The sequence below is a fragment of the Mycetomoellerius zeteki genome, unplaced genomic scaffold (assembly GCF_001594055.1).
Source record: "Mycetomoellerius zeteki isolate Tzet28-1 unplaced genomic scaffold, Tzet1.0 scaffold135, whole genome shotgun sequence".
Classification (NCBI taxonomy): Eukaryota; Metazoa; Arthropoda; class Insecta; order Hymenoptera; family Formicidae; genus Mycetomoellerius; species Mycetomoellerius zeteki.
In genome coordinates, this window is record NW_017256287.1 from 1,828,122 (window position 1) to 1,841,908 (window position 13,787).

The 13,787-nt window shown below is 28.7% G+C and overlaps 2 protein-coding genes across 2 annotated transcripts in view; one reads left to right on the plus strand and one right to left on the minus strand.

The window, feature by feature from the left end:
- Positions 1-2,738: 2,738 nt before the first annotated feature.
- Positions 2,739-7,870, plus strand: EloA (transcription elongation factor elongin A). Its single transcript, XM_018461946.1, has 8 exons — positions 2,739-3,080; positions 4,336-5,467; positions 6,259-6,437; positions 6,512-6,681; positions 6,775-6,866; positions 6,942-7,141; positions 7,269-7,551; positions 7,662-7,870. Exons 1-8 carry the CDS (start codon positions 3,012-3,014, stop codon positions 7,739-7,741), a joined length of 2,205 nt encoding a protein of 734 aa, XP_018317448.1. The 5' UTR covers positions 2,739-3,011; the 3' UTR covers positions 7,742-7,870.
- Positions 7,871-11,913: 4,043 nt separating this feature from the next.
- LOC108731614 (transmembrane protein 19) overlaps positions 11,914-13,787 on the minus strand; it is a 7,573-nt gene continuing 5,699 nt past the window's right edge. Inside the window, exons 3-6 of the mRNA XM_018462013.1 lie at positions 12,884-13,171; positions 12,673-12,777; positions 12,233-12,448; positions 11,914-12,092 (exon numbers count right to left, since the gene is read on the minus strand). Of these exons, the coding sequence (XP_018317515.1) occupies positions 11,938-12,092; positions 12,233-12,448; positions 12,673-12,777; positions 12,884-13,171 (764 nt within the window). The 3' untranslated portion in view covers positions 11,914-11,937. The remainder of the gene's footprint in view (positions 12,093-12,232; positions 12,449-12,672; positions 12,778-12,883; positions 13,172-13,787) is intronic.

Below are 13,787 nucleotides of genomic sequence, written 5' to 3' on the forward strand. Positions count from 1 at the left end.
TATATATATATATATACATATAGCTATAAATATAATGGTCTCTATTATTTTCTTTAATATATAATCTTACAAATATTTTCTAAAGATCCCAGTATCCGGAAAAGGATTGAAATAGATTCGTTTAGTCATTGCTGAATCCAAATTCTTGATTTTAATTCATTTCAATCCAAATCAAATATAAGCAATGTTTGAATCCATTTCAATCCACGACATGGGATTAAAACTACGGGATTCCTATTTTTTTCAATCAAAAAAAAGTTTTACGGAAAAAATATGCCACGTAATTCATTTTAATCCATGACATGAGATTGAATCTATAGGATTTGTATTCCTTTCAATCAAAGAAAAGTTTTACGGAAAAAATAAGCCATGCGATTCATTTTAATCTATGACATAGGATTGAAATGATGTAATTCTTATTCTTTCAATCCAATGCAGGTCTGAGAACTTCAAATCCATTTTTGTCCATAATATATACACGAGATTGACAGAAAGTGATTCTAATTCTTTTCAATCGAAAAAATATTTTTTAGGTTGTGAATCCATTTTAACCCGCACAGCACCTTTCATTGCAAATATATATTAAATACGTATCTATATTGCATTTACATTGTGTTTCATTTCATATCAAATATAATATAATGTATTAAATACGTAATTAACGCAATGGATATGAAATATCCAAGTCAAAATACGTACTTAATATCTATGTAACATGTAGCAGATATATTCAAGTCGAAATACATATATAATATGTATGTAATATGCAGGGTTGGGTAGTGCTAAGTTAAAAAGATAAAAGTTAAATTAAAAAGTTAATTAATTTTAACTTAACTTAGTTACATTTTAGACTTTTAACTTTTTAACTTAATTTAGTTACATTTTATCAATAACTACACCGACGAGATATTATTAAAGACCGACATCCTTATGGGAGTTCGCGTCCTTGTTAATATTGAAGTGATTAAGAGTAAAAAAACTGATAATATTGTACTAATTTTATGATTTATTAGTTTAGTAGACGTGTTTATCGGTGTATGTGCATTTAAAACTCAATAATACTCGATTTTTCTTTAAAATTGTGATTTCAGTGTATCGTCAAAGTTCGATTATCAACAGAGATAATAACTGCAGAGAAAAAAATTGTAATTTTTCGGCAATATATAGGATATTATAGCTTTACAAATATGCAGATTTATTTATAGAGTATTTATGTAATAAAATATCATGAATTTAATAATGTATTAGTCAAATATTTATATTAATAATAGCAAATTTATATCAATTGTCGATAATGTCAGCGTTCTTCGATTACCTCCGGGCCCTTGGGAACCTTTTTATACCGCCGAAAATTTGCCCAGGGTTGACGGTCTTTAACAGTATCTCGTCGGTGATAACTATTAACTTTTAATTTAATTTTTTTGAAGTCAATTCTCAAACACAATGGCAGAGTATAATGAGTATATATAATTTAGTAATTTTATATTGTATAATCGTTACTTGTGAACAAAAATAATCAGATTCTTTAATAAATATGATGTGAAAGGAAAAATACGAAAAATTATGTAAAATGGTCAAACTTTTTCTCTTTTTTTTTGGTTGTTCGTTCGAACCAAATTTAACTTTTAACTTTTCAATTACTTTTTTTTATTAACTTAACTTTTAATTCAATTAATTGCATTATGGATTAACTTGTATTTTAATTAAGTTAAATTTTCAAGGATATTAACTTTAACTTAACTTGGTTAAAAAAAAAAGTTAACTTACCCACCCCTGGTAATATGTAGCAGGCATATTGTGCATATGTTGAACACATGAAAAGCATAACAGTGCATAAGCATATATAAGACTGCTGAAATCTTATGTAAATCAATATGGCGACATTATGCTGGATACTCATTGGTTCAAAAGTCTTATGTTACGCTTATGCTCTGTTATGAATTTCATGTGTGACAGGCTTAACTCCCACTCGCCGTGAATAAAGGTACCTTTTCATGTTGACGCTTGACGCTCATTTTTGGCGTCAAAATAAGTCACGTGATAGAAATTGACGAATATCAAGCGCCAATTTTGATCACATGACCTATTTTGACGCTGAAAATGAGCTTCGAGCGTCAGCATAAAAAGGTATCTTAAAGGAGCGTTGAACAGATAATCCAAAAAATTGACCAATCAAAAGATGCTTCGAAATATTTGACCAATCAAGTGGATCATAGCCAAAGTCAGTGTTGCTTCGCTCATAGTTGGACAGTGTCGAACTTTGAGCGAATTTTTCGCTACGTATTTTCACACGAATCGGCGGAACAGAGAGCCTTCGAAGCTTCGCTGCATGAAATTGTACCTTTAGATAGACAAAGACGAACAATCAATCTGTCGGCACTTGTTGAATAAACGATTGTTCATCTTTGTCTATTTAATGGATCGAAAATCGTGGACATATGCTGGATTCACACTGCATCCGATTTTCGTCGTACGACACTCTGCATCCAATCAGAAAACAGGATTCCGATAATACGAAGCAAAATTCATCGGAATCCTGTTTTCTGATTGGATATGGACATTGGTTACGTAGTTCAATGTCCACATTTTGTGGACATAGAGGCGCTTCAAAATAAAGTAACAGCTAAATCCCAGGCATGGCTGCTCTCAGGCTTCTCTCTGATTTTAAGCTGTATACATACAACCAAGTTGGCGTATAAGCGTAAATTCTTTTTTTTTATTAATCAAGAAATGAACCTATCGTGCATACGAGAAATACGGTATTAGTGCTTCCAATTGCTTTCTTAGCGTTAGGTGATCGATCGATTTTTCTGAGAATAGCATTATGCAAATTCGTCTGCATAAAGTGTGCAGTTGTGTGCTATAACTAAATCACACGTATGCTCACTTATTGCCTTTTATCTCGCCTTCGGAGTGCCTCAGAGAATTGTTTGTACTCATTCGCGTTTGGGGGTCTAGTCTTTTTTTGCAAACAATATTATTAGTTAACAGCTGGTAGTTGTAGTTGCAGGATGTCTATTGTAGATAAAATTTCTCATTATCAACGCAATTTAGAGACTTGTGGTGATAACGAGGATCGGGTATGTATGTATAGTGATAATGCTATAACAAGATATTCGAGTTCAATAATTTATATAAATACTAACCAGCTATATGCAAAACTCTTTGTAATCATAGATCAACTACCTATATATTTACATTAATACTTTTTGCAAACACCATTTTCTTAGACATATATTATGTCATTTTTAGGAAATCTTATGAATATCTTTTAACGATTTCTACTAGTGATAATGTGTCTGTATGTGTGTTTGTGTGTATGTGTGTGTGTGTGCGCGTTTGTGCGTGCGTGTGTGTGCGGGTGCCATTAAACTGTAAATTAAACAATGTCATGATGCTACAAATAAATGTTTGTACAATATATATCCGTAGATTATATTACATGTTTCTTATATAATATTAAAAATAATTACAAAAATAATTGTTATTACAAGATCATTACAATATTTAGAAATAGAAATTATTAAAAATTCTATCTTATTAATATATACATATAATATTTATACATATACAATAGAATTTTGAATAATGTCTACTCTCTAAATATCAACTTGTAATAACAATTATTTTTATTCTTAATGTTATAAAAAACGTATATATAATCTGTTTAAAGACATATATTATATAAATATTTATTTGTAGCGTTATTGTATTACTTAATTTGTATTTCATTGTCATATTATCGTTAGTAAAGATCATAAAAAGATCTTGTGTGTTTATAGGATATTTCTAAAAATAACCATGTAACATATAAGTTAAAGAAAATGATTTTTATGGTACACGGTATATACAGCGATGGATTAAGCATTATGCCGCCCCTAGGCACCAACATCTAGCCATCCCCAAGTGGCTTCATTAATTTATAAATTTTGATAAAAGGAAAAATGGATTTAAAAAAATGATTTATACTCCTGCATTAGCTGGTAAAAACATTCAATAATCCTTAATAAATAATATAAATATAATACATTTTTAATTATATATTTAAAAAATATCGTTTTTCATAAAATATGCTCAGTGTAATTCGTGTAAAAACGTTACATTAATAAATTATAAATTTATTTCAACTGTGTGAAAATTTTCTATCTTGAAAAATTTGCCACCCCCTCAAATTTGCCACCCTAGGCAAATGCCTTGTTTGCCTATGCGTTAAAACATCACTGGGTATACATGTATCTATTAGATGTCTTTTAATTGTTTCTTTTTTATATTACTGTATTTTATAATCTATATCAAAAGAACATAAATTTATTACATATTATTGTGTTCCCACAGATTTTACATTACATTTCTAAATTATATAAGCTACCCGTGACGGTACAACATCTTCAACAGACAGGAGTAGGAAGAACTGTGAATGGCTTGAGAAAATATCATGGTGCTGTGGGTGATGCCGCTAAATCTCTGGTTTGCAAATGGAAGACTATGGTAGCAGATGATATTGAAGATTCCAGTGACAGAGAAGATGAGGATGAAGCATGTGTAATTGATGCTTCTAAAACTTATACCGATATTCCTGAATCGCCAATACCAGAGGATTTAGAAGAAAGTGATTCTTCATTTGAACAATCGTCAGAATCAAAATATATGCATAGACATAAAAAAGACAAAAATACTTCTATGAAACTTAGTGTAGTGCATTTATCCAAGTCAGAGGAAAAACACGAAATGCATGAAAAAAGTAAACATTCTTCTAAACATCATTCTCATAGCGAAAAAAGATCCAAAGAATCAAAAAGCTATAAAAGTAGCATAAATAAAGAAGCTTATAGTTCGACAAAGTATAATCACAGCAAGAGTGATGATTTAAAAAAGACTAATGATAAAATTACCCAGATAAATGAAGACAATAATAGGAAGAGGAAAACAAACGACTCTAATTCCCTGATGAAGGAAAATAAGAAGACGAAATTATCAGATAACAAAAGTGATGATGAAAAATCTCAACCACCTGTTTCAGAACATAATCGTTCTCATCTGAAATCTTCTGGAATTCAGATAGAGGTGAAAATTAAAGTAGAAGATGAACAATTTTCAACAACTGATAACAAACAAAATATTAAACAGAAGTATTTACAGGAAAAATCCAAGAGCAGTTCCAGTAAGCTTAAGTCTCAAGAATCAAGTAGTAAAGTAAAGAACAGCAGTGAAAAACAAAAGCATAAAGAAAAAGAACATACTAGTCATAAAAAACATGATACAAAAAGAGATTCCAATCATCATTCTAGCAAAGAAACTTCTAAATCAAGAGTCAGTTCCTGTAGTAGTAAAGATTATATTAAGAATAAAGACAAGGATAAGAAAAAGGAGCATAAGGAGAATAAGAGTAAACATGAGAAGAAAAAAGAGACAAAAATTAAGTTAATGCAGGAAATAAATGGTGATGAAGGAATAGATTGCAATTCTGGTGTGTTAAAAGAATCATTTATATCACATTATGTATTTAAAAATAATAACATAATATAAATAAGATAGTTTAGATAGATATATTATATTATATTATCCAAATAATTTATATTGATTATCGTATATTAGATCTCATATATTATATTTATTTCATTCTTTATTCTTGTAAAATAAATTACATATGCAATTAAATTATTGTTATGAATATTATAGAATTTAATGTTATAGAATATATTTGAAAGCTTATTGCATAAAGCCGTTTTTACATTGAATTACTTTTTATAATATAACAAATAAATGATAAACATAATAATAAGATTAGAAACAGATACATGTTGGCTGTGTTTCAAAATTCACACAGCGTTGAAAATCTATAGTTTACGTTACGTACACTATACATTGTCAGCACTAGCAGAGAACACAGCAAATATTTGTTTATGTATTAATAAGCATATATTTTATCTTGAACCAATTTTTACAAAGTCTATAGTTAATAAAAATTATTAAGGATAGAAAATTATATGCAATGAAAAAATAATTAAATTCAGCAAACTTTACACACAATATTTTAAACAAACGTCTTTTATACTTAATAAAAGTTTGTCTTTTGAAGTTTCTTTTCTTACATTGAATTCGATCCTATTCAATGTTAATACTATTAATAGATAAATAACATTACTGAGTAATTAAATTAACTAATGTTATTAAAAAAATAAATAAATATAGAATATTTTATATAAAAAGTTTATTTAATGAATATCAGATACAACCGTGTCATATTTCTATTCTTAGGTGCAAGTTTTGCAGAAGCACTTGGCATGTGCTCCATACCTCAGCCATCGAAAAAACGTCAGAGTAATTTGTCTAATTCAAATCCCAGTAAGCCAAGTAAAACAGAACTGATGTCCCCTGTTACTAATAAAAAGTTGCCAGCTGTGAAAATTGAACCAGAATGCAATGACAATCCAAATGTAATTTTTATATTCTATTATATAGTATCTTTAATTGTTAAAAGAAACTAAATCTAACAAGTTTATATTTTCAGCCACCATCTCTTCTAGCACCAAATGTAAAGTTGGAACCTTTAAATGTGGATTTGGCATCTACATTACCTGAAATTAGTCCCAATTATAAGCCACTGCCATACATTAATCCTATGCAACGCAAAGAAGAAATTAAGTTTGTTGATGATATCATTTATATCAAGAATCAAAGGTAGTTATACATATTTTTTGCAATACAAATGATAAAATAATATTTTAGGTCTTAATATATCTATTGTTTATGCATTATTTATTCTTGTTCCAGAACAAAAGTGTATTCTGGTAACAAAGTCGGTTACACAAGCGTGCCGACATTGTATGAAATGTGCATCAGAGTATTGATAGAAAATATCGATGGTAAGCATGTTTCTTTATTACGGTAAAATTATGTCAATGTTCCAATGTTCTAATGATAAATATTTTTATTGCTAGCACTCGAGTTTACTGGCGGTGTACCATATGATATATTAAAGCCGATCCTAGAACGTGCCACATGTGATCAATTATTTATGTTAGAGCATCATAATCCATACCTCATAGAAGACACAGACATATTATGGAAATATCATTGTAATCGAGAATTTAAGAATAAAGACAGACAGGAAATGGAGTCATGGCGTGAAATGTACATGGTAAATGAATTAAGAATTATATAACTAGAACAATAACATGCAATGATGTGTTTAAAATTTTATATCTGATAAACTTATAATTTGCCTTATTTATATTAACATTGTAATGCGTATTAACATTAAATAGCGCTGCTTGGATGAAAGAGAAGCAAAATTAAAAACACTCACCGCCAATATCAAACAATCTATAGATAAGTCCGTCCCAATGAGATCTACTAAACTTGCTTATGTAGATAATGTCGTGAAACCACCACGTAATGTATTGAAAAAACAAGCAAAATATGGTACAGCTAATGCCACTCCTGCTACTATCTCCAGTGTAAAGAAAAAGTTAACTGGCGGTAGTGCAGTTAACAATGCAACGAATATTGCTGTACCACCACCGCCAATGTCTCGCTTTAAAGCATCAAGTATGTATTTATTTCAAAAATTTCATTACAATTAAAATTTGATTACAATATTAATATTACAGAAGTTAAAATGTATTATATCTATTTTAACCAATAATTATTTTTGTTAGCATCAAGTGGCATGAAGAAGACAAAGGCACCACTTATGGCAAAGGCATTGCAGTTAATAAAAGGTCGTTATAAACGGTAGTGATAGCAATAGTTTTACGAATATTACGAATCGTTAATCATTCAGTTCTAATAAACTGTACATTTGTCATCATTTCTTATATATTAATTTAATTGCGATTTTAACACGTTCCCTGTCGCATATGCGCCTCACGCCTAACTTTTCATTTAATATTTTATGATATTGTGTTACCTATTGCATGAAAAAACGTCATAAAATATTTCATAGTCATATTGATGCTTAAATGTTATATATAATACATTATCACATATTATATATAATACAGTTATCACATTATGAAACATTACTGTTTTCTTAATAATAATAATAATAATAATAATCTATAATTTTATAAACATATTATATGTATATGTTAAACATATATGTATTGTGTAAGCAAAATTATTAGTCTCATTATTGGACATATATGACTAATATACTCACACAGTTCAAATGAAAAGTTATTGAAAATTGGCAGGAAATGTGTTAATGTGGCAATGAATTTTACATATATTTTTTTAAATATTCATATTTAATAGATCAGGGCTTCTCAAACTTATATGAATTACGACCCATTTTTTAAAACTATATGCATCCGCGACCTATCTAATTTCAGTAAATATGAAAAAGTAGATGGGGGGGGAGGAATGAATTAATTATACCATTTATACTTGGCTTGTACTTTTTAATTTTCTATTGTTTCCTTTGTTAATGACAGTTTTGATATCGATATCAAATGTAAGGCATTTTTAGACGCAAGGAATTTGAATAATTGTAGTTTGTTTCGGAATTTAGTTTTAATTCCCATCATTTTGTTGGAAATCTAATTTCACATATATACAAAGTCATGAAAGGACATGTGTACGCAAGTTTATGCAACTACCTGAAGTAATGAAGTGTAATTTAACATTTAAAAATTTTTTGCGATTCACTAAAAATTAGTTCGCAACTCACTAGTGAGTCGCGACTCATACTTTGGGGATCCCTGTAATAGAGCATAAAGCGATAAAATAATTGCATGTAATTATATAATTGTACAGAGAAACTTTATCGTTTTATTCATTCCAGTTAAACGTAGTAAAACATAATCATGATAAAATTTAAATATAAAAAAATTACATCAATAGTTCAGCTGTAAAAGCTGACAATAATGAATTTTTCTTTTCGAGGAAAGGGCATTCTAAACTCTTAAATCCTAAAAGTTATAAATAGATTAAATAGATAAATAGATCATTTCTTTTATATCGAAATTTTGAATTTTGCTTTGACATATAGCCTTCAGACAGATTTTGAGTAAAGTATGTTACCAATTTTTCATGGCAGAAAGGCAACAAATTTCATACAAAATTTTTAATATCTGAGGATCATCGCAAATAGCCATCAGAAATAGAACAAAGCCTGCTGACATGCTTTGCCAATAGATTAGCGACAGAAATCGAGATTTATAGCTCTTGCTCGATTTCTATCAGCAGACTGCCGACAGAGCCTAAACTAATGTGAACGCAGATGGTTTTAGATCTGCAATAAGAATCTTGATCGAATTTGTTGCTAATCTATCAGCAAATTGCTAACTGGGTCATCATTAAATCAAATATCAACATGAGAGAAACACTCCAAACAACAATTCGATATCCTTGCACGTCCGAAATATGTCCTGAAAAGTCCCGTTTATATCGCTGTATATTAGATGCCTAAAATACGTCCCAAGGACATTGCTTGGACGTCCTACAATGAAGTTATTTACACAGATATTTTAGGGATGTCCAAGGTATGTTGCTAATAATGTTCAATTTTCAAGCAGTGCGCGAACAATTGTCGTCAGGAGGTCCGAGGATTGAAAACTATCAAACAATTTTATATACTTTCGTTTTGGAGCTCAATAATTGTTCGGTGTCTTTCTCTTTGTTTCCAACAACTTATAGACCAGAAAAGATGAATAATTTCCGAATTATCTGTGCCATTCGGGATTGGATGTACTAACGTCTATTAGACGCCTTTGGGCGGTAGATTGTACGTGTGATAGACATTTACAGGATTTGGTTTGGACGTTCATACGACGTCGAATTACTGCTTGGGACATTAGCGTGTTTTAAATGTTGCTGTGATTTTTCGATTTTATTAGATATATTTTTATTCCATATATTCTGTAAATATTACATCATGGAAAGATATGAGCAACAGTTGGTTAATTAAACAATTTACTTTCACTTAAATCGTATAATTGTATTATAAAAAATTCTTATTTCGCTGATATGATATTATAAATTTAATAGAAGGCATACTGGATATCTCATTGATTTTACTTAATATTTTATTTTTCATATAAAATGAATTAAAACTGATTACTATAGTAATATTAACCAATATTGGTTAATACTATTATACGCTATATATATTAACGTGTGCGCACGCAATTTTAAATCAATAAGCGTGAGATGTCCTGTATTTTTATTATTAAAATATGTACGTAGATCGTTTTACTTGTACGTAATTTAACTGACTTATATACGTAGATTAAAATTTAACTTATATGTATACAATTATATCTCGAAATTTTGTAATATACTTATCTGTATTCTCATCGCATCGAATAATATTTAATAATATACAAAAGACGAAAATTGAACTTATATTTAATTGCAAAAGTGCGATGAGAATATACATTTAGCAGTATTTACATTTTTTTTTAAATCTGCTATTTTCACGAATTGATATTTTATTGGAATATAAGATACAATTAAAGAAATTATTTATAATTTTTAATAATTTTTTATTTTTAATAAAATAAATTATTGAATTGAAGAGGTCACAAATTTATATTGTAAATATACATAATTATTTATTGTTTTATTTTTTCTGATAATATGTATGTATAACTATATTATTTAATATTATACAAACATAATATTTTATCAACTTTAATATTATACAAACATAAAAGGCATTATAATACATTAAAGAATATCGCACTCTCTTTCAACTGAATAACAATAAAAAAAACATTTTAACTATGAATCTTGAAAAGTAAATAAATTAGTTGAAAATATTTAACTCCAGTTAATTCTAGCTTCATTTTATGTACTTTTATATAATTTTTTCTTCCTGTATACAAACTTTTTTCTTTTAATTCAAAATTAAAATTGTTAAAATTAAAAGATGTAAGAGTTGTTTGATAGAAATTGTTTTCAATTTTGTTAAATTTTCTAAAGAGAATGCGATAATTCTGTATATCTTAAGATATATACAATTACATGTATATTCTACATTAAAAAATTCAAATTATGAAAATTATTCAAGTCTTTATTAGAACGCTATATAGTAATAAAACGCTCTTATATTATAGATGCAAAAAACAATCTAGAAATTTACTCCAATGTTACTTTACTTTCAATGACAAAAATATCTATAATTTTTGCGAATAATATAATGTGACACCTGCATGTAAAATTATATTAAAGATATGAATTTTATATTTTTATACAATTCATATTTTAATTACATTAAATGATAGCGCACAACAGAATAGTATAAAGTTACGTTAATACTATATTAATATTTATTAAACAGACAATGCTTAATTAAAAATTGAACATTATAAGCAATTTATAAAATAGTACATTATTATAAGTATCAATATTTAAATTATTGCTATTTTAGAATTTCGCTTATAATACGCACGATGATTTTCTGGTCTTTGTATGATGAATAGTTTAATTTCGCAATGAAATCTAAAATTTGCCAAAAAGAGAACCACGATAGAAGGTTATAAATAATGAGAAAAAAATTTTAAAGATGGATTTGTATGAAAATTGATTGTAGTACTTATATGAAAATAAAATAAAATTAAGAAGAGATAAACTTTTCTATATCCTTAATATTTACCAACAAAATTAACTATAAATGTCCGATTTTGAATTTGAATCGTCCTTAACGCGGAAATTAAATACAAACTACAATGAAAGCACAAGAGAGCACCGAATATGTAGGTACCCTCTTTCTCCTGATTATGGACTTCTCTGTCATACTACTGGATAAAAAAGAAGGGAAGGGGAAGAAAAGGGAATTCATATATCAAAGTAATCAATATCACTTTTAAACTTAATTTGTAAATTCATCATAATCCAGTCTTTTAATATACAAGTTATACAATTCGATTTATTTGAATATAGATAAGAATAATAAATGTTAGAACATTCTGTTTTTAAATCTAGAAGAGACTATGGCCAGAAGATATTGGCTATTCTCGGAAGAATGAGTGCGACACCAATAGTAGAAAGGAGATTTACACTGTGATTATCTAGAATTTGTTTTCCGCAAATGTATTTTATACCTTTCCCTGGCCGTTCGACTATAATACCCTTTTCGTCTACACCTAAAAAAATGTATTAATTATCACATATTATGAAGATTTATCCATTTAATTTGAGGCTAATTTGATAAAACCATCGAGAGATTCTTCTGAACCTAAAACGATAAGAAAACATACGAAATCGAGAAGTACATTTACATTACCTGAATACTGTAAAGTCGCGCCGAGAATAGAATCTATAATGCTGCCAAAGAGACCTCCGAATGCTGCGACGATTACGATGGGCCATTGTGGTGCTGCTAATTGCAGTACGGCTGTGTCAACGGTGTTTAATACCACAATATAATAAGAAAGTCCAACTACTAGACCACCAATGATAGAACATATCAGACCTATCCACGATACACCACCATTCGTTCCTGGAACAACGAAATATGAAGAATTCATATTAACAGTATTCATTATATCAACATATTAACATTTATTACTAATAAATTATTAATATAATTGTAAGAAAAATGACAATCAACTTTCTATTAGCAATTAGCAAATTAGATTACGTATAGAACTTGTCATTGTATAGGATTTCTTATTTTTAAAGTAAAAAAAATTTATTCGTTTATCCCACAAAACTCATTCTTACCTCTCGGGACTTTTTTTCTCGTCGTAATGAGGAAAGGATCACTCATGCCAATCACCGTACCAAGCTCGGAAGCCCACGTATCACCGTTACAACACGCAGATGCTCCTGTAAAATGTAAAATTGTAAATTGTACAATATTTAAAATTCAATACAATTGTTTGCAATAGCATTTTAATTTCTATAAAAAGAATATTAGAATATTGACTGTTACCTATTATTCCAATGGATAACCATGAACTTCGATATTCCTTGTCGAAGTCAATTGGCCGTTCTCCGCTTCCAATATCCAACAGATATAATAAGGCTAATTGTGTAGCCATGCCACCATTACACAGAACCTGGATCCAATTCCGTTGGCCACCCTCCTTGAAATCGGCTTCTATCTTCTTCTTTCGCGCAGATCGAAATTTCGTCACTTTTGATGAAGTGATGAAGAACGTCAAAAGAGCCATCGAATGAGCAAGACTCGAAAGTGTCAGGATAAAACCCATAAAAAAACCTATAAAAATTAATTATATAAATTAAATATCATTATTACATGTTATACAAATTGATGACACAATTATTATATCTTATAAAGCTCTAACATGAATTCGTATAGAAAAATATATTTCCACAAAATTTTTTTATATATTTATCACCGATTATTGACGTCGTAAGTTTCCGTATTATACATATCATAAGTGACTTATACACATATTCAAATTCCATTTTTATTATTCATTTTGTTTTTTGATATTTATGATAAATTTACTAAATTTTATTTATAATCTCTTTATTGAGCTCGATCACTGACTGTTTTTTAATATATATATATATAGTTATATATATTCGTTTTTAAAAAGATATATTTCACTGCAAAACTTGACTTCCTATTTCTGATGGCGCGAGGAATTTGATTTGTTGACAACCATAATGTTACATTCATTCTGCGATGATATGCGGTAACACATGCGACTTAAATAGACGATCATTTATATACAGGGTGTTTCCAAATTAAATGGCAAAACTTCGGGAGCGTGTAGAGGAGTAAAAAACTAAGAAAAAAAGTCCTATAGACATATGCTCCTTTTTGCTTTGTTTCGCAGGAAATCACGAAAAAAGAAAAAAATATA

Excerpts from the sequence above, each read along its gene's own strand:
- EloA (XM_018461946.1), top strand. The coding sequence starts at position 3,012 with ATGTCTATTGTAGATAAAATTTCTCATTATCAACGCAATTTAGAGACT. Across the intron at positions 3,081-4,335 it reads GTGGTGATAACGAGGATCGG|ATTTTACATTACATTTCTAA; the intron begins GTATGTATGTAT and ends GTGTTCCCACAG. Across the intron at positions 7,552-7,661 it reads GTCTCGCTTTAAAGCATCAA|CATCAAGTGGCATGAAGAAG; the intron begins GTATGTATTTAT and ends TATTTTTGTTAG.